This window comes from Colletes latitarsis, chromosome 10 (assembly GCF_051014445.1).
Source record: "Colletes latitarsis isolate SP2378_abdomen chromosome 10, iyColLati1, whole genome shotgun sequence".
Lineage (NCBI taxonomy): Eukaryota > Metazoa > Arthropoda > Insecta > Hymenoptera > Colletidae > Colletes > Colletes latitarsis.
The window spans coordinates 15,697,208-15,719,006 of NC_135143.1; the positions used below are offsets into that span (position 1 = coordinate 15,697,208).

The 21,799-nt window shown below is 44.0% G+C and overlaps 1 protein-coding gene across 1 annotated transcript in view; it reads right to left on the reverse strand.

The window, feature by feature from the left end:
• The window catches only part of LOC143346040 (uncharacterized), a 153,037-nt gene extending 132,942 nt beyond the window's left edge, over positions 1-20,095 (reverse strand). Inside the window, exon 1 of the mRNA XM_076773774.1 lies at positions 19,766-20,095. Within this exon, the coding sequence (XP_076629889.1) occupies positions 19,766-19,838 (73 nt within the window). The 5' untranslated portion in view covers positions 19,839-20,095. The remainder of the gene's footprint in view (positions 1-19,765) is intronic.
• Between the last annotated feature and the right edge of the window lie 1,704 nt (positions 20,096-21,799).

Here is a 21,799-nt window from a genome sequence, read left to right on the forward strand (position 1 = left end):
CTTCGAACGACGCGCCGCGTCGAAATAATATTTTTTCCTGAGACTGTTTTGCTCAAGCAATATTCCCCCCCCCCCCCTTCGACGGTTGAATAATTTTGGAATAAAAGGGTTAACGGGTTAATAGGAAAGCGAGTGGCGGGTCGGGGCCGGGGGTGGTGGTTTCGTTCGCCTCGAAACGGCCCAGCCAGCTCGCAATAATCGACGTTTTTCTATCCGCAGACGAGTGCTCGATTGAATTCGTTCTATCGACGTTTTCGTTCGGCCGACTTTTCTGAATTTCGACGTTTCTGCACGCGCATTTGGGTCGCGCGAATCTCGCGAGGAGTGGGTTCTCTGGCAAAGTGCGAATACGGGTCGAAGCTAATGCGCCATCGTCGCGCGTGCTCGATGAAATCAGCGACGCGTAAGATTTATTTTCGAGAGACGATTAACGCAACCGTCTCGGTGACGAACGAGTACGGAAAGACGTAGGAACAATGGGGACCCAAACGAGTACCGAATGGAGTCGAAATTCATTTCATTGGTCGATTAATCGTCGATTTGATGGTCGACGAATTGTTTTTCCGATGATCGACACCGGGTCGTTCGAATTTAACCGGCGGAACGAGCGTTTCGCAATCGTTGTCGAATTAATTTCACCGGCGAATCCAAATATTTGTGACTTTTAATCCGTGCCGGAGGAGGATTTATTCATACGTTTGTTTATTTATTTATTCAAAAATTGGATTTATTCATTTATTTATTAATTCATCGTTCTTGTTATTCGGTTACTAATCTACCAGGGTTGAAGTTGCATGGTGGAAACAAAGGTAATATTCAATTCCGCAGAACCGGTTAATATTCTCTGAAATTTTTAATAATTCGAGTTGCTCGTATTCTTCGATTCCAAATATAATATTTCTATCTTCGTTATATTTCTATTCGTAAAGCTTGCTTTCTAAAATTATGCAAGAAACAGAGTTTCATGATTCAATTAAAAAGACACATAATCATAATTTAATAAGAATAGCAGGTAATCGTAATTTAATGAGAAGCAAAATTAACAATTCGTGAAACTTGCTTTCCAGAATTATGCAAGAAACAAAGTTTCACGATTCGATTAAAGAAACATATATTCATAATTTAATGAGAAGCAGGTGATCGTAATTTAATGAGAAGCAAGTATCGTTAATTAAACACGGAAAACAGGTATTTATAAGTAGAGGGGCACTAGAGAACAGTGGAGCGGAATAATAAAGAAGGTGCATAATTCGATTAGGCGGGAACATGGCCGGGATCATGAAAATTTCGCGCCAAAGCTTCCATAGAGCGTGCAATGGGTGGTCGAAACGGGAGGGGTAGTTTGAATGGTCGCAGGAGCGCGGTGTGTAACGAACTAGCTTAGGAAACACCGCGGGTAATGAATGAATAATTCAGTCAAACGACCCCCAACACTCGCTGAATAATACGCGGCGTCCTGTTAATTAATTATCAACTGGAAGTCTTTAAACGGGAAGGCTCGTTGGCGGAAAAATCACGGGAATCCGCGATCGGGCTGTCGAAACAGAATATAATGCGTACGGCAAACTGCGAGCTGGATAAACCAAATTATTCCGAATCGATTAGCCTGCGATAAGCAATTTCGAGGCAAAGCCGGGTAGCATGCAGCAGCACGCGCCTGGATTTTCCGAAATGTCAGCAGGAATATTCATCGAATGCGTATTTAGATGCTGATAACGGCCCAAGAGCACGGCCGATTAATTCTCAAGTGTAGCTTTTATTTTTTCCCCCTAACAACAATAACGAACCCGGAGCGAGTAAAATTCGCGTTTTAACGAGACGATGCGCCGAGTGTTGGTTTATGCAAAATAATAATCCCCGCTGCGACGGGATAAGCAACAAAACCCAGGGAATAATGGCAGAAGAAATTACACGCCGGAAAACAGGGAAAATTGTAGCTGTCCGGTGGAAAGGTATTTCGATATATAGCCGGTCGTTAGCATGATGTATTGATAATCACGAATTGGAAATATAATAAACAAAAAACTTGGGCGTTTCGAGCCCGTATTACGAACAAATATAACTATGTTACCGTTGAATATGGAATGAAAATTGGAGCCTCGAGTATGGTGCTCGAAATCGATTGATATTGGAATAGAAAAGGGAATAGAAAATAATGGAAGATTTACAATCATCGAATTGTACAGAGTAAATCTGTGGAAATTGAGCGACCTGTGAGCCCCGTATTTGTTCTTTGCAGTTTAAAGAATTGTAAATAGCCCCGGGAACAAGGTGCAAGGGTTGTTCGATACAAGGGTCGCGAGCGTCGAATTGCATTTTTATTTCTTAGATCGTGTATTTACCAGCCGCCGTATATCGTGGTCGTGACACCGACAGCCACCCGCCTTTAAAGGTTAACACACCCTTCAGGTCGGGGGCGAAACGCATGCAGAAATTTATTCGCGTTTCTTCCCCGGGCCGTTATCGTGCCAGCGCGAAGTCTGAACGTCGAATCGCGCCGCGTACAAGCGTAAGCGGAGCCAACGGCAACAAATCAAGATCAGGTGGCAAGGGTTGCCCGAGGCGGGAGCAGAGAACCACCCCCGCGCCCCGGTGGAATCGAGTGCCGAGTAGACGATCGAGACGGTATAATAAATAAGGCTTAAGAGGGGTCGTATCGATGCTCCTTTACGTACAAGCAGCTCTTAGCAAGGCATCGAACGAGGCGATTTACCATTTCGAAGATATGTAGAGATGGGAAAAAGAAATAGTCTCGGAAGAAATAGCTGCTACTGCGTCGGACGTGTTAGTGAATATTCCAAACGCCAGAAATTACTATACTCCGACATTTTGGAATCTGCAGTGCGTGGTAGATTAAAAGATTTATATTTGTCACGAAACTTCAACGTTGAAAATATTTCCTGGATTCTGTGACGTTTCTACCAACGGTCGTTTGCTTTGAAAGATATCGCTATATACTGTCTAAATTCCACTTGATCCCGGTACTATATTCTACTTTTCACGGAGTCATATTCCTTTGTACGTACTCGTAAGGTATAGTAAAAACGTGAGTACCGATCCGGAGGCAGGATGACGTGTAGTGGGATTAGCGCAATAATATTGTAATCTGCAAAACCAGTAGAATGGGTCTGTGCACGGTCGGACCGGTCGGAATACAAAGTGGTCGGACAGGCGAGTAGAATGGAATCGTACGTGGCCCGACCGACGAAATACAAACGTGACTCGCCGGAAGAGTAGAATAGAACCGTAAATGGTCGACCGCTAGAACAGACTCTTAAACAATGAGAACGCTGTTAGAAAATTGACCCTTCACAAATTAAATACGACAGTGCAAGAACTAGAACATTTAATTGTGTCTTGAGAAAACAACTTCACAGGGTAGTCCATGTAACCATTTCAGGTCATAACTCCGTTATTAATACATTTACGAAAAAATTCCAAAGGAGAAAGATGAATGGATAGAAGAACACTACATCTGTGGGACCCTAGATTTTTTTTCAAATTCAACAGTGCATGTGCATATTTTTGCATATTTCTTGTTACACAGATACATTCCCAATAGAAACAGTTGCATGGACCACCCTGGATACTCGATCATTAAGCAAGTCTTCCATCCCAAACGATTGACTTCTCTACACAATATTTTCCAGTTACAGACGAAACACGTACAAACATACAACACTCGAAGCAGCTATCAATAACAGTGTCTGTGAAATGTCTTCTTCGAAAGTTTCGAGAGTACATGACCCCCCCCCCCCCCCCCGAAAACTCGAGTTCGACCTTTCTTTTTTCTCTACAATAGAGGGGCGTGTTGAGACACGGTTCGCATAAGTGGTGGAGGAAAACAAGTCGTGGGCGAACGCCGTCGGAATTCACAAAGGTTAGATGACGGATGGACACGAACCAGTCGGAGTTTATAGTTCACAGGAATCTTTACCCCCTGGTTGTTTATTCTTCAAGATTCAGAGCGTTCGAGAATATCGTCACGTAGGTTATTCGTGCTCGCTCCTCGCTTTGATTTCCACCGAATTGTTTGCGAAGAATATTTTAGAAAATTGTCACGTAGACTGTTCCCCGTCGAACCGCCCGCGTCGCGCGACCTCTGCCAAGCCCCAGGGAGCTTCTTAGAATTGTTTTAGCCGCCCACCTCCCGAAAGAGTTCTCTGCCGGAAGTAAAAATTTCGAAAATGCCGAGAACGTTCGCGACAAATGATTGGCGAGGGGAGGCAAACCAAACGTGTCCATCGTGAAAGAGAAAGATGAAAGGGGGTTGGCCATGTTTACGAGTCAATCGAGGGAGTCGGTTTCTTTTCAACGCACGCGAGCGGCATTTCTTTTCGAGCAACGATTCGTGATACTCTTGTCCATCGATAACTACGTGCCACCGTCCGCACGAGTGGACGAGGAAAGGAGACTCGATACTGGTCCACCGTACGCTTTAATTCGAGGCTCGATCACTTCGAGAGACAAATTTAACACTGGAAGTCGACCTTCCACGATAAATATAAAATAAAACAATGGTCGTTGCATGTTACGAGCTGTAAAAATTATGGTATATTAAATATTCAACCCTCGGGACATGTGAAATATATTTCTGCTACATTTAGTATTCAACCCTTTGTCTCGAAAATTTTCGAGCGATTGGCAATTTTTATTAAAAATTAAAAGGGTTCTTGCTAACCATTAAAAATTCATAAAGGTACATTTTAATTTCAATTTCAGTTCGTTGATTCAGGTTCTGCGTCACCGTGAATGCAAAGGGTTAATATTCAGCAATTTCATCTAATTTCGAATTACATCCACTCTAGTGTCAGACCTTGCAAAATAATTACATATCAAACCACAGGAATGCAAATATTGGACGTACCATCAGAGTTACACTAGGTTACAGAGGGTTAAATAAAGTTAATTTGGGGGTTGCATAATCACAAAGGTTTCTTTTATCAATTTTTCTCGACACGTATCCTACAGGAATCGTTCAAAGGCGGTTTTTATCGCCTAAATTCGTCGTCCGCGCGAGAATAAAGGGAGACATTTTCACGGGCCGCGTCTTCCACCCCCGAGCGGGTATTGAAATTTCGAGGGAATCGGAAGGAACCAAGGGTCGGGGGCGGTTCCTCCGTCCGATTGAAATGAAATCGTCCGCGGTCGGGTCTGGCGTAACGAACTAATTGACTCTGTCCCCGTTCCCCCGAGCGGGGGTGGCTTTTTTCAACTTTTCTTCTCGTCGCACGGAACGGAGGCGCGACGGGGATAACAATTTGCGAGCGATGAATAAAGAAGCGGGCGAATCCGCGACCGTTTCGCCCTCCATTACGAGGAAAACTTCGCTCGTGCCTCGAGGAGAGAACGAGGGGTGTTCGTAACGAGCCCCGATTCCGGACTGGTAACGCAGCAAAGGAAACACTCCGAGACCGTCGTCGACGACGCTCCTTCCCTACCCTCGACTTCCTTCCTACCTTCTCCCCCGCGCCACCCCCCAAGATGCATCGTTACAACCCTGCCCTTCAGAATGCTCGATGGTTATCCCCCGTGGGCAACCATAACGCGTAAGCCTGTTCTCAATATTTACTTTTCTCCTCGCTTGGAAACGTTTGAATTTTTCTTCCATCTCTTCGGGCTGGATTTGCATGTTTTCTGACAGCTCCCTCGCCCCTTTTTATCATCCCTTCTGAGCAGGAAAAAGAGCGGATTTATAGTGAATGAATCGAGATTATTACTGTGCTTGTAAGTAGGGTCTTCATCGAGGACTAAGTAGACAGGTTCTATTTTATTACCATTTTGGTATAAGAAGTTTGGATTCTCAGAAACTCGGTGGAGTCTATTTTGTGAAAGTTTTTAACTACTTATTATGTTATACTTTTTCTATTCTATCGAGTTTTGATTTATTGGACCTCTCACTAATTATATAATTCTTTCCTCGTACCGTTGATATTAAAACATGTATAACTCTGTACACTGATGGATTGTTCCCCCATACCAGATTAAGATTAAAACTTAAAATGTGCGTTGTCCCCACTTTCAAACATCCCCTGCAAGGTGTCCGCAGTGTCCCCGCACGAAGAACACACCACTATGCGTCCACGGCCTCGAAGATTCTCGAGAGCGCCCCAGATTTTTCCTTATCAACAACGCGGCCGACACATGCGCGCCGTTCCATAAACAAGAAACCCAATGTACTCGTTCGAGGCACGGCCATGTTAAACGAAAAATACACGAATCTTATCGGCCATAGTTCGCGCCACCCTTCGACGTCCCGGCGTAACATATGTAGATCCGATCGGATCGATACAATAAAGGGCAACGAAAAAGAGTACTATCACCTGTCCGTTAATATAAACAAATTAAATTATTGTCTTTATATCTTTCTATACGAGTGGGTTTTCTCGTAAATAAATAAATCATACAACGTGAAATTCAATAAACTCACGTACGCAAGAGATGAGAAAAATGAAGGGAACATAAAACATGATTCTGAACAGTAGTTCCAGTTCCTTTACAACGTCAACTTTTACGACACAATTAAGTAAAGAATACAGCAAATCCCTTCTACGAGATCAAGAGTTTCAGCGAAGAACTCGGAATCAAGTGTCAAGGGGCTCAAGTCCAAAATGATAAAGGACGAGCTATATATCTGAAGTATATCTGAAGAATCTTATTCCAAGCGACACAATAAGATTAGAACGAATTTGTAATTTTCGAAAAATAATAAAAGAAATGAAAGGAATTCGTGGCGAACGGCGGCGCCGGTTTCTCAATCGTTCGACGAAAGATTCGAATCGACTCTTCCGGGCCGTGTCCCTGGAGGGGGTGACCGGGGGAAGCGTCCCCTTTGATCCTCAGTTTCTTCCACGACATCGAACACTGATTGAAACGGGCGCAAAGTGGAGATGGAAATCGATGGAAACGGTATACCGGTCGTACAGATTAACTTGATTTCGCGAATAAAAGTCCAATCGAAGGCGACTAGTATTTATCGACGCCCCTCTTCTCGAGGAAGGGTTCTCTCGCCTTTCTCTCGAGGGGGGGTTGTTCCGGAAGCGAAACCAACAAGAAGAATATAACGCCCGCGCTGCCACCAGGACACCATTAGATTGATTAGTATTGTTCGTAGACAATCCAAGCGCATCCACCTCCTAGAAAGATTTCCTAGAATGGCTGAATGGAGTCATGCATGGCCAAGCAAGTAGAATAGCTTGGTTAAACGAGTACTACGATATTCTAGTAATAGTATATCTCTTTTGTCCCGTTGATAGAAAGATGTACCAGATCAAGTAAGTAGAATAGAGAGATACGTGCACAATAGTGGCCAGTAGAATCACGGTCTATCACGGAAGTATTAGTGGTCTCGATGTGGTTGTTGTCAGGCAACGAGGAACCGAATCGATCTGCTGATGCAAGTAGAATGCATAACCCGAATAATGGGGGCAAGTAGAATGGGATCTGACAAGCAGAACATAATTGATCTCAGGCCAGAAAAATGAAGGCTCGTTATCAATCGAACGTGTCGAACAGAGAACAATTGTTATGATAATAGAATAGATTCGTTTGTGGTCAGACATAAGGAATGGAACTAGTAGAATAGTCAATGGTCAAACAAGTAGAACAAACTTGTTGATTGTACAAGTGGAACAGATATGTCGATATGGTTAAGCAAGTAGAATAGACCATGCACTGTGTCATAGAAAGTAGAATAATCTCATCGGTAGTTGGATAATTAAACTCGATTATTCAACACCGTAATTCGTTAAACTACAGACTTTCCACTTGCCCGACAACTAGAATACACTTAACTTTGATCGAACAAGTAGAACGAGGTCGTGCTTAATTCTGGTAGTAAAATGATACAAGATTAGTTAGACTAATGGAGTCAGACCTTGGCCCGACCAGTGAAACGAGGACTATCGTTAGTCAGCCAAGCAGAACTATAGCTTCTCCGCATACGTAAGTGGAGTAAAGCAGCTGCACTCCAAGTAGAAGCTTTGTGAGGTAAGTAGAATAGGCCTGCGTTCGGTCAGCCGAGTAGAACGAAATCAGTGCCAGCGGAGAGGAGAACGCTAACGCCGGAAATGGACGGCGAATGGAAAGCAGACGCGAACCGATATTTCGTTATCGCAAGTTCCGAGGTTGTCATGGAATCCGAAAGAAATTTTTCTCTCGACGCGCGTCACAAGAAGGAAGACGACCAGCATATGCGCGACGGTATTATATTTGCATACTGCATTGGAAAGACGCAGTCTTCTCGGACGCGGGCAGGCTGAATATTCATGAAAATATCGCGTCCCCTTCGAGACGTCGATGCACTTTGCCCTGGATAAACTCGCGGGAAACACGAACAGCGACGAGAGAGAAAAAATACCCGAAGAAAAATTCGAAATCGACCGGGTTCGCGTTATCTTGGGCTCCTTTTTTCGCGCAAGCAGCACTTTCATCGAGTTGACGGAAACGCGGTTCACCCGAAAAATATTTTACTCGAAAATCTACCCTCGAAGAAGAAAGAGCGAACGCGCGGAACCCACCTTTGATAAAAGTTTCGCCTTTCTCGCGATACAAAACAGCGCTCGCGTTCGACAGAGTCTCTTCCGCGAGATTTCCAATTTTCCAAGGTTCAACTTTCCATCGATTGTACGCACAGTTTCGTTAATCGCCTATTTAATTTCTTTTTATTTCGCGTTGGTTGCTACATTGACAATCGCCTATCCGACTCGCGATGGGATCCACAACATTCACATTTTTCACCTCTGTACCGTTCTATATCCCAGAAATGGTTTATCGGGAAATCAAGAAAACTGATACAGTAGTATTCGGATTATCCGGCACCCGATTATCCGAATAACTATAATACAAGATGGACAAATTTTTCGACGGAATTAAAAAATTTCAAATCATTCTGAAAAAATTATTTTCGGTTGCGGGGGTCAATTATAATCAGTTTTGGTCATTAGACATACCCCCGAAATCCTACTCAATTTCGAGAAAAAAATTCCTTACCGAAAATATAATTTCTGGCCAGGAATGTCTGCCCGAAATTTCATGCATATCTTTAAAACGTTATAACTTCTGAACGGATTGGCCGATTTTAATGTTTAAAAAAGCAAACTACGCGTATTTTAATGTAGAATATGTACAAATCGCAAAAATATTCGAAAAGTTGGGCCTTGGACCCTTGAAAGTTGAAGGTAGGTGTTTAAAAAATTATTGTCAACTTTGAGGATTAATTTCAATCATTTTTGGTTGTTACATATACCCCCGAATACCTACGCACTTTTCAGAAAAAAATTCTTTACCACAAATATATTGTGTGGCCAGAGATCTGTGATTATATTCCTCGTTTTTATCACTTCATATGTTGATATTAATGAAACAGGGGTGACCGAACACCCTGTATAAGTGTGTGAATGGCATGTATCTGTGCATGAATAAATGGAACTGTGGGTAAGAGTGCATAGATGTGTGAATGGTTTAGGCGAATCGTGGAAACGTGATCGTTTGGGCGAAAGATTTTAGACCAAGTTGAACAGCAGTTGGTAGAAGGAACGTTGTAAGAAGAGTGTCGAAAATATATTTATATCAAAAGTTGAAAGTTGTTTCCTGCAAATCCTACAATATAAATCATGAAGGGGATGTTTCTGCTATTCAAATCTCCCTAGAAAATACGAACCGACCATTTATGTATAAATTAATTTTAACCTCAGCCGGAGACATAAACCGGCTACTTGCCCCGGTTTCAAGCAAACGGAGGATCCTCGAAAGCAGGAACCGCTCTAAACAGTATTGATACGACCCCTTGGATGTAAATTGAGTTTCTATGAATCGTCCTGACCGTTCAGCGCGTTCTCCGTGACAAACTTTGCCCCTAAAAGAACGTCGCTCCGGGAAATTCCCTCCCCGAAAGGAGCAACAAGGATTCAGAACACGTACGCGTGCACGGAACAACGAGCAGAGTTAGAAACCGTCCCCGAAGATGAAAGAATCGTTAAAAGTGGACGTCCATCGAGAAAGAAATAAAACTACCCCTCCGTCGGCGACGGTGGGATCCAATGTTCAAGACGACGCGCCTCTGGAAATCCTTTTCCACAGCCTCCGTCGATAGAGGGTCGAAAGGCTTCCAAGGAACAAAGAGCCAGACGATGACGAGCAACGGTTGAAACACGAGTGGCGGACTAATCGTGGCGAGGAGGAGGGGTGGTAGATCGGAGAGGGAGGCGGGACGAAGTCGATGAGGTCTTCGAACTCGAAGTCCAGAGTCCGGAGTCCGGAGTCGAAGCACCCTCTTCATTTCTGTATCCTAGGTTCGCGGGGGCCTCAAAGAAAAGAAAAACAGGAAGAAATCCGAAAAGGAAACAATGTATCGTCGACGAAGCCGCATCCTGAATACCGGTTGCCTCGAGGAAATAATCCTCCCCGTCCCGCGGCTGCGTTTGATCCTGGACGGTCGAACGTGGAAGAATGGGAAAGACAGAGGTCTGAGGAACCTCGGCGTGTTTGGGAAATATTTCGCTCGCTGGGATGATTACTGGGCCACCGAGCTAACAGATTTCCTCCTTTTACGGATCCGCCGACCTCCTTGTCGATTTTACGCCGAGAACCCCGGATGGCTGGCAATCCAACATCGGTCTCTGTTCCCCGCAACCTATCGATCAACGATCGGTCAGTGGATACTGGGAATGGCGTTCGATACACTCAAATGGCGTTGTTCTTAATTGTACCTGGGATTAAATCTGTTTGCTAGTAATTGATGTTTTCGAAGAGCTTGCAGAAAAAGCTGGAACTACCCTTAGAATACGTGAGTTTAAACTGGCTCCTGAAATAAATCTTTCAAATTCGTACGTTATTCTATGAATCGATGCATCACCTTTAAAGTGATTTATTATATAAAATTGAACGATTTTAAATCGACAGTAATTGTTCCATGAGTAAATGACATCCCGTTTAAATTAATTTGTTAAATATATTTTTAATCAAATTACTATGAAATTTTGACTCGATAGAAATTAATTACACGCGTGCGAGTGTGTCCGTAGTAAATTAATGAAAATTACGTTTAATGTAAAAGCGTAATTTACGTGACAATTTCAATTAAAAATCAACGAACGGGTGCCATCGAGGCTTGCTTCTTTAAAATAAAAACAAAATTGCTACTAGTGTCCGGTGAAAAATGTTCGCGTTTTTTTTTTACGATTCCAGATTCTCTCAATGAAAACAGTCACGCCTTAACAAGTTGTTTTGTTGGAAAAATAATTTTGCCCGACCCTCGAGGATTGAGCCAATGTTTCAAGGACCACTTCCCGTTGGATATTCGGTCCTACTTCGAAGTCTACGGACGGAACAACCTCGGTGTTCCAGTTGCCCGTGTTTCCGTTCAAGGATCGCCAGGTAAGTTTGAAACCACAGTCGCGGGGGAGATCTCGACTACGGTCGAGAGAGGATTAAAATATTTACTGCGGTCTTACTGTTTAACGTTGAAACCGCATCGAGGGTCCAGATTATTTTACGGCTTACGACACCGATTCTTTCTCGGCGTGTTGGTTCGACCCGTTTGGAACGAACAATCCGAGCTTTCTCGCGGTTCCATGATAAGCAAACGGTCCTCCGCTTCGCTAAGTGGAACACGGCACAAGCGTTCCCTTGAAATTCACGAGCCAAGTGTCCTTTCCTTCTTTTAACAACGACAATTGGACCGTCTTTCGGAGTCTTTTGTGAATGACAGCGAGCATTTTTCCGCTAGAACAAGCTTCCACGGGACGATTGTTAATTCCGCGCCGTTACCATAGCGGCTGGGGTCAAAGGAAGATCCTTTTAACTTTGCATCTTGTACATGCAAATTTTTCTCCCTTAACGTTTACCAAGTTTGCGAAAGCAGGCCGTAATTAATTAGCTTCGGTGCATTAGCTGCACGCAACATTTCATCAATTACATTTTACACTTGAAATATTAATATTTAATTTCCATGTTCCCCGAGCGTATTTCAAAGTACATCGCTTAAAATGAAATTTGAAAAACGAAGATATTAATTTAATGCATTATAATTAAATTCCGTTGAAGGGAGTCTACGAGATAATTGAAATAATTATATTTTAAAAAAGTATCGCAATCTGCACGGTAAAATTGTTGCGAAGAATATTCCTTTGGAGAAATATAATCGATAAATTTGGAATTAAAAATTAATTACATAGAAGAACGTTCGTTCTAATTATATTTGTAACAGCTTTCTGTATATTTCTTACGAATGAAATTTAATTATTTAGGATCCACACGGTTCATTATGAAGTCCAGGCGAAAAATGAAAATAGGTCGCCCCGCAGCACCTTGCACGAGAATTTTCGTATCCCTTTTACACACAACGACCGGCAACGAGTGCAATCGACAAGGGTGTGATTTCGCATGCAAAAATTCATCAAAAACGAGGGACGAAAATTTTTATAAATCCACTTCCACGAAAACGAACCCTCGCAGAGAAAAATTTTATTCCACGTTTTCAATTCACTTTTGCGCGCGGTATCGCCTGCCGCTCGAATTTTATTGCGCGTAGCGGGTCAGCTGCACGTTAATTTATGCCCACCCCAGTGTTTCTCAAACTCCGCGATACCGCGGGATCCACAAATAATGGAAGAAACTTCCGACGGACCTATCGAAGTGAAATTAAATTAATATTTTAACGCGCTCGTACCGATTTTTAGTCGGTCTCAACCCTCAAGAGTTTAGTTCACGACCTCGCTATATCGTGGCCCGGCCTATACATTGCCAGATTACCAACAAGTAATTCATGTAATAGTGAACTAAATGACGTGTCCTATAAATTGTTGGAATTCCCAACAGACACTATCGTCTGTTTCTCCGGTTTATGGAGAAATGGATGCACGGAGAAATTGAAAACGAAGGTTGAGGGATGAATCGGTTCCGGTTATCGTGTAAAATCAGTCATCGTCGAAGTCGTGGTATCGTTTCCGTTGGAGGTTCTGGGGGCGCGGCGTTAATGCGATTTATCCTGCGTGGCGATTCAACCGCGAGGCTCTTGCCCGCGAGTCGTTAAACGGTGTAACCGACGAGCGGATAATTCGATAAAGCGATTCGGAATAATTGGCCTGGCGCGCCAAGTTCGTCCCCCAACATCCGCGCAACAAATGCAATAATAAGAAACGTCGGACGGGCCACGGGACCGGGCCACCGGATGCAATTAGCAGCCTCGAATCAACCAAGTCACCGTAGAAGACCTTGCTTCCAGGAATTTCATTTGCTGTCGGGCTGTTGAAAACGCCTCTGTAACACTGGAACAACGAAATCCGGACCGTCTTCGTCGCCTTTTCGACTCGACTCGAGAAACTCCCAACAAAACTCTCAAGCTCCTCCAATATTCTACGGATTATATATTTCTCGAGGACGTGAATTCGAAAATCGCATTAATAGGTCCGTTCAGGGGTGCTTCGAGGTGGCTCGTGTCGAAGAAATAAATCGAAAGTGGGAAACAAAGTGTTTGGCGAGGCTTCGTTCCCCTAGGAAATCGACTTCGAGAACCTTTTAGGCTTTAAGTGTCTTTCATCGATAATTAATTTTTATTCTCACCATATATTATCTTGGTTTGATCGTTTCTATTTTTATGTTGACAAAAGTTGTATCAATTTGTGGATTTTATTTTTGACCGAAAGATTACTGTCGACCTTGTTAATGTGTAGGTTAGGATTACGATGGTAATGTTAGTGAAAAGAAAAATTTTCATTTTTGAAACGATAAAATAACTAGAATTTCTTTTATCGAAAAAGCGTATATTTAGAAATTGAACCGTTATTTAAATATACATAAAGATGAAGCATAACGTGATATAAAAATATTGCTATTCAACGCAAGCTCCAACATTCCGACCCGTGACGCGATGAAATACTAAATATTACGCGGAAAGGTGACGAGCGCGCGCCGCGAAGAAGTCTAATTGCTTAATGAAGCTGAAATCCTCGTAATTAAATCTCTGGATCTCTTCAGAAAGTTCTCATGAAAGATAACCGTCACCCGTTTCGCCGTTCGTGGCAAGGAGGTAAAAATAAATTGGCAAATACATTCTGCCAGGCAGTAAAAGGACAAATCCGAAGAAATCGTTCGCTTCCTGGAAAACTGAAAGACACTCGTCTCAGTTTATGAAAGACTGAAGACCAGGGGAGGGCAGGGGGCCTCCAGTTTGAAATTTCTCGGAAAGCAAACTTCGCGAAAAGAGTCAATACTTGTCAGTCTTCGATATCTGCGGCCTCCGCCGTTAAAGTCACGTCGAGGATAATTTTGCAACTTTTCGGAGTAATTGAAGGCTGAGCTGGCAGAATGGATGCAACAACTTTCGTCCGCGGAATATTGAAAAAATAGTCAAGATCGAATACCGGGAACGTAGAGTACCGTAAATTATCTTTTTAGAATTTAGAGAATTTCGAATATATTTTAAAATAAATTCCCCTTGTTATTTTCCCCCAATACTCGAACGAAAGCGTCAAGGTACACGGAATTAAACGTTTACAATGATATCCTTGAAACAATATCCGATGCAAATGGCGCTCGAAGCATTGTTTACAGTATTCGAACAAGTTACGTAATCGCTTAATGCGCAAGAGTGATACATTTTGAAATGCTTCTGCATTACACACGCATCGTTGCAACCTGTAATTCTATAACTCTAAAAGCACTTCGATGCGTATCATTTTCGTTAATTAATGGATTTTACATCGAGTGCAAAGGACACCGTTTCAATCATCTCGCGTACTGTTACTCTCACTCGTATTTTTACACTGTAACGATGCTTATAAAATGAAAAGAAACTTGTTTCTTGCAAATGACCGTATATAAGTGATATAATAACGCAATAATTATTTTATTCCAAGCAACTCTAACGCGCGTTTTCTTGCCCCGAAATTTGTCGAAACTCCGTAGCTCACTTTGATCGGTACTCTAAGTTTGTTCCCAACCTTCGCCGCCCTACAGTCACCGAGAAGTAGCAAACCTCAGCGCTCGACTGTTCCCAGAAGCGGCACGTTTATGCTCGAGATCGTCACTCCGGCTCGAAAGCTAAACTTTCGACGAAAATATCAGTCGGAGCGCGGAACAATCGTTTCATCAGGAACGTTTACAATCGACGAACGAAGTTCCGCGTCGTTCGACTCCGCCGGGTTTCGTGGGAGGATCATCGAACCGCGAGAACGTCGCGTGGATTCGGGGCAAATTGAATTGGATCGTCGTCGAAGTGGATCCAGAGAGACGTTGGCTAGGCCGAATTAAGAATTTACCCTGCAAGTTTCCCTTAAACAGCTCAGCCAGTTTCTGTTCCACCAGCCATTCCACGGAATCTTCACCGACACTGTGTAACGTTACTTCCAGTAGAAGATCCGACTGATCCAACCGCGTTTTGAGACCTCTAATTAATGCCCCGCACGGATGAAACTCGCGTCCAACTGCTACAGGATCGATACTTTGTCGATAACCAACCCTTATTTAATTCAGATCCGACGTATATGGGTATTGAAACTTTGTTTCATTATATTGAAATATAATTGAGACTTTATAGAAACTTTACTGTGGGCCTAACATAGTTATTAGCAATTGTCTGAGACATAATTTCTGTCTGACTTATATCTAATAGAGGTAGAATCGAGATTTAACCGAGACATCGCTGATGCAGGTCTGTCAAGACCTGATTGCTACCCGGACAGACTTAACAAGATGCTAGACAGCTAATTGAGATACAATTGAAACTTGATCTGAACTTAACCAATATCCATCTGCGGCTTAACTCATACCTCACCGTCAATAATCTGTCAATACCTAACTACTACCAAACTCTGATCCTATTATGACAATATCTGAGATCCAATTGAGATTTAATCTATGCATAACCGATAATCTGATCCAGACCTAACTGCGTATCTAAGTTTCTACGAATTTCGAAAACATCGATACGACAAAACGTTTGAATAGCTTGACGACCATTGACGATAGAATAAAATGCCTTTTACCGCATAGAAATCCGATCGATCGAGACCAAATAGAAAATTCCCGGTGATCGTTTCCTTGGATCACGGTCGATTTCCAGCGACAAGAGCCAGGAGAATCGGTTCCCCGCGAGCGAAATAAGTGTATCGCGTACGATGCAGCGCGACCCGCGCGTCTTCCTCGTTTTCGCGTCCATTGTTTCGCTGGCAACAACGGCAACAACAACGGGAAACCGAGAAGAAAGACCAGAGATCAGGGGAATCGGAAGGGTGGTGGAATAGAACAGAAAAGAGCCTTTCAGGGGAAACCGAAGACGGGAACAAAACGCGTCTGGCCCTGTCTGTCTGCTCGTTCGCACACCCCCTCCCGTTCGCATCCTGATAAGGAAAGCGAGCTGGACGCAATTAGCAGATTGAAATCAACAAAGTTCGGAGCAAGGATCAGGGACGAAAGGGTTCGTAGAAACCGCTAAATTATTCCTCGAAGCTACCGCCATTAATCGTGTAAATTTTTTAAATAAAAATAGACACAGGAAAGCTCTTCCTTTTTCTTGGAATGCTTGTAGAATATTGAACTTAATCTTTACAATCTTTTAAGGAACCGTGAACTTTCTATTACCGAATTTCTAAAGGATTTCGAAGGATCAGAAATTCCGAAACCGAGAATTTATACATAAATCGGCAAGATAAGTGTGTTTATTGGACCTCAGAGCAAAACATCTTAAACTGTGGGTCGCGACACCTTGAGGGGGTCGTAAAAACTTTCTCTGGATTCCCATAATTGAACATGTTGACTCGTCCGGAGAGAACTACACGCTAAAGTGCCCCGAAGAACTTTATTTAAATTTTTTCTTTTTTCTTGGGTAATTTTCAAACTCTATAATTTGATTTTCTGTACCTCGCTGTTTCTTTTTATCGTTACATTATCACGTTTCGTATCTTGCGCACCAACGAATCTTTTAATACACGAAGGTGACTAATAATATTTTAAAACGTTTATATATAACTTTAACGATAAATAAAGGGTAAGTATACACAAATTTGTTTCGTATCGTCGAACATGGAAACAATTCATGCATACAAATGGATCATCCCCGTTCACCGAAATAAATAAATAAATATCAATTGTTGATCAAGAAAGTAAATTCAATGAGCCCCGAGCAGTAAATAATGAATTATTTTTGAATCACGTGTCGGTGAGCCAAATGAACGAAACAGGAAATTGAAAGACCGGCGAATAACTAATTAATAAATGATACTGTTGATTGATAAATATTGCCCGTGGCAAATACTGATAATAATACTTCATCGCTATCGACGTGGTATTTGATCGATGAAACTTCGCCAATGAGGACTTTAGGTGGTTTAAATCATTTCTATTCAACGATAAATTCTATGAGTTTCCTCACCATTGAAAAGATACATCATTGTCCATAGTATTTTATTCACGCCTTGTAAATATTTCTTCAACATTTTCTACATATTCCGAACTTTGAAGACGTTCCGAACGTCCAAGATATTCGAATCAATCGAGGCTTAGAACTCTTTCAAGAATTTGCAAGACGTACAACCACAGCAATTTTGTAAAATGTCTTGAGGCTCCTTAAGCTTCTCTCTTTGATTCGAAACGTCTTTAAACGATCCTCGCCGCTACTCCGAATAGAAGCGTACTCGTGAGAGTGAAAACGTTTTTGAGAATGAAGTTAATCAGATGTAGAAATAATTTTTCAACTTCCGTCTTCCACGATGCAAATATATTGCAATCGAACGAGTTTCCATCGAATCGTGATCGTGAATACGAAGTTCGACGAAACGCGAAATTCCGCAGGATAACGTCCGTCATCCCCCCAACGTAGGGCGAGTCATCTATTCTCGAGGAAAGACGCAAGGGCATGCGTTACGTCGGAACGGTGTATCGCGAAAAGATATTATTTACTTTCGATCGCGACGTCCGTAAAGCGACAGGCTGGATTTCAATATCGCGAGCACTTACGACGAAACGCTGGTTGAGGAGGGGAACTGTTTGGAAACACGCTGTGATCTGGTGTCGGTTGAAAGAACGCTGGAAAATGGAGCGCGCCGTATGCATTCCGACGCGTATTCGACTCGATTTGTCTTGCTTCCAGGTACGGATGTCGTGCAAGCACGCGGAGAACGTTCTCGGGTCTCGAGGAAGCTTCCCTGCACCTGAGGAATTCAAGTCGGGTCGGAAAATATTCCGAAACTATAGCTCGACAGGCTGGAAAAAATCTGGGGGACACGACACTAAGGGGAGAAATTAACTTTTACAGGTGGAAAATATTTACCGATTGGATTGATGCATTGTACATCGAGTCGTCGAGTCTAGAAAATTGTATATGGCTAGAACTTTTCACCGGGGAGGCTAAAAGAAATAATTTTTAAAGGATGGTGTTGGAAGAATTTCTTTCTAATTTTCTAGAAATAACATTTTGTTACATAAAGCAAGGGTATTGAAGGCTGACAAGAATAATAAGATTGTATAGTTAATGACCAGAGTCACGAAAGAACTAAATTTCCAAGTTAAAAAACCTTACACCCACTCTCAAAGGATTTCAGTCACTTGGCAGGTAAAAATGTAGCTCGTCATCTTAGGGAAGATCTAATCTTGAACTCCGGAGCGCTGAAACGTAGAATCCTGTAGCTAACAAACGTCACTTGACACTACTTAAACAAAACAAGATAATAGAATGGTGACAAGGATCCACGTCGGATTACCAAAGCAACAACGTTCATCTACCTTTAAGATAATTCCCCGCGTTGTCGAGCTATAGTCTCTGGAATTTTGAAAGTCATCTTGATCCTGAGCCACCCTCCACCTACTCCTAAGGGGTTCGTGTCGACAGACTAGAAATCCGTGGATCCAGCGACTAACCAAATTTCAAAACCTCAACAACTAAACAAAGGATCCCTAAGGAAGTGAAGAGGATGGCAGCAAGCATTAAAATAAAACTACAGCGGGATGACAATCGTTATGTTACCAAAGAAACAAAGTTCCTGTATCTATGGGATCAGTTTGAGTCTCTAGAATTGCCTATTAAAAATTACCACCTATTTAAAATTTTAAAGATAATTAAGGGAAGGATCCTTAAGAATCTGGTCTGGGCCTAGAGGGGCCAACACCGATTGGATGCCATCCGTTTAAAGTAGAAGTCTCCGTTGGTGCACCATCGTTCTTCCATTGCTGGGATCTTTTCCAAATCGTCGAGCCGTACGTTCGACCGGCTGGGACCGAGAGTCGACGCAGGAAATCGAAGAGATTGCGAAACTCGTTAAAGAGGAGGACTGCTGGCAAAAAGATCGAACCATCGGTCGAACCCACCGACGGAACGTTGGGGGAGGGAAGCATTAAGGGAACTTGGAGGAAAAATTGAAAGGGTGATCCCGGGGATTGCCGCGAGAAAGGTCGCCGCGAGTGGAAGTCGGGTATATTCTCCAGGAAGTCGGTGCGCCAATCGAAGAGACACTCCGGAGAGCGTAACGATCCAGAGGTGTCCGATCGAACGAGGGACCACGGCCGTTGGGATCGAAATGGGATCCTTAGGGAGCGGACAAAAGTCGTAACGACGCGGTTCCCGCCCAGCGTGAAACGGTCCCCATTTCGAGGGTTTGCGGGTGATCCTACATCCCTTCCTGCAGCGGATCCTCTGTCTGGAACGACGAACCGGAAGCGTCGAAGAATTCGTCGGTTCTCCAGGTTACTAACGCACTGTGGGGTACTTGTAAGATGTTTGGGGGATCGTTGACAACACACTCGATCGTGACGATCGTGACAATGAACTTACCCCCCACTATCAGCAGCAGGTGGAACAGAGCACGTCGCACTTTTCCGCACTTCCGTCGAACGTCTTTATCCATCTTGTCGCGTTGGATCCTCGGGGGGGCGATCGGCTCTGTTATCCAAGGGGTCCCGATCTACGGCGTGGTCCAGGGATACGCACCGCCAACAGTCATCGGGCCTTGTGTCCGGGGGGCCGCCGGCACGTTCAAATCCCAACGTCGGTGCCAACTGTCACACGGCTCCGTTCGATCCTCTAACCTCTAAACCGGCGTACTATCCGCGCACACACCGTGACACAAGCAGCAACTATTCGCACGCCACGCGGACACGACAGTTCCTGACTTGCAACTGACGAGGGAAGCTGCACGAAGAGTTTGCGCCAGCCACGCGCGCGCGCACAGAATCCTTACTCCCCCGCGCTCCTGGCACTCTCGGTCAGTTAGTCACCCCCTCTCGCTCGCTCTATCGCCGTAGTCCCCCTTCGGTTCTTTCCTTTTCCTTCGAGTTCCTCCTCGCTCCTGCGTTGTCCTCCGTCTCCGTTCTTCCCGATATCAACACCCCCCGTTCGCGCCCCCCCCCCGTCCTCGTTCCTCTCTTTTCTCTTCGCAGTCAGTCTCTTTCGAGTCTCTCCCTATTACGCTTTTACCACTTCACCCCCGTCGCTGTCACGAGGCTGGTGCGTCTCTTTTCGGTTCGTTTTCGCTACCCCCTCTTAGTTAGTCCGCCTCCTCGTCCCCACCTGATCCGTGTATCCGTTTCATCCCTCCGTGCATCCTCACGCGCGCATCCTTTCGCCGGCTGTATCTCAAACGCTAAAGAGTTTCTTAGGAAATTGAATCGAATCTCGCCCAACCCCCCTTTCAACCCCCGCCCTTGTTATTTCTCGTCGGTGAACGTCGTTCGGACGATCGTCCCGTTGTTTAGGGTCTCGTGCCCTCCCGTCCCTCGTACCGACGATCCGTCTTCGTTCTGTTTCACCCCGTCGCGTATCTCACCACCCCTCTACGGTATCCACCCTGTAACCACCCCATCGTCACCTCGCTGGCTTCCCCGGGAACTGATTGTCTCGCCGTTAAGCGGCAATTTATATGTTAACAGGGCCGAATCGGTCGAGAGTCATGCATACGTTTAAGAAAAGGGGTTGCCGGAGAGGTTCAGAGCGAGAGGGAACGACGGACCATGTTACACCGACACTTTGCTTGTTAGTCTGGTCGACGATCGCCGCGCTACGCCGATACGAATCTACCCTACTCGCATGGAGCCACCCCCAAACGACACCCTTTCGGTTATCGGTGGCATGTAAATTCGTGCGCGCAAACATTTTGTCCGAGGGGTCGTCGCGGGATCGAGGGTGTCGGAATGGGTCTAATTGGGGTGGATTTAGGGTAGGAATCGTCCTTGTCTCCGCGAGAGATCAGCTTCGTGTAATTCTGTTTTCTGAACCGCGATGGCACGAGTGACCTGGGAACCGGGAGGTGGTATTCTGTGAGCGCGAGTGACTTGGTATCCACTCGTAACGAACGGAATGGGATTTAATATTTCATACCGCGATATGAAAATGTAATAGTCGTTAAGTAATAGCTACCGTAATAATGAATGCAATCGGTGTATCAAAGGGTAAGTAGGCAATGCGACTTGTTTCGACTCGCATGCTAGCACGATCTGAAACATCGTTTATATTAATGCAACGGAACAAAGGCCTTCTTCGTTGGTCCGTTCGTTCTTTAATTATTCGAACCCTTCGATCAAACAATTAATATCCGAGTCGCTAAATCGCCCTGGATATTTAAGTAGGGAAAAATTATGACAAGCGTCACCGGGTCGTGCTTCCTAATAACGGAGGGAAAGAAGATAAATCGAAGTTGGTAAACCAGTGGCGTGACCGTGAATTTAATTTAGCCAACGTCACTGGCAGGACCGTACACGCGCACACACGGCTGGGAAGTTAAATTACTCGCACATGGTACGCATTACCCTTGTACGTAGCGAGCGCGACACGCTCGTGGATCAAAGCTGAATCGACGCGTGGAGGCCAAAT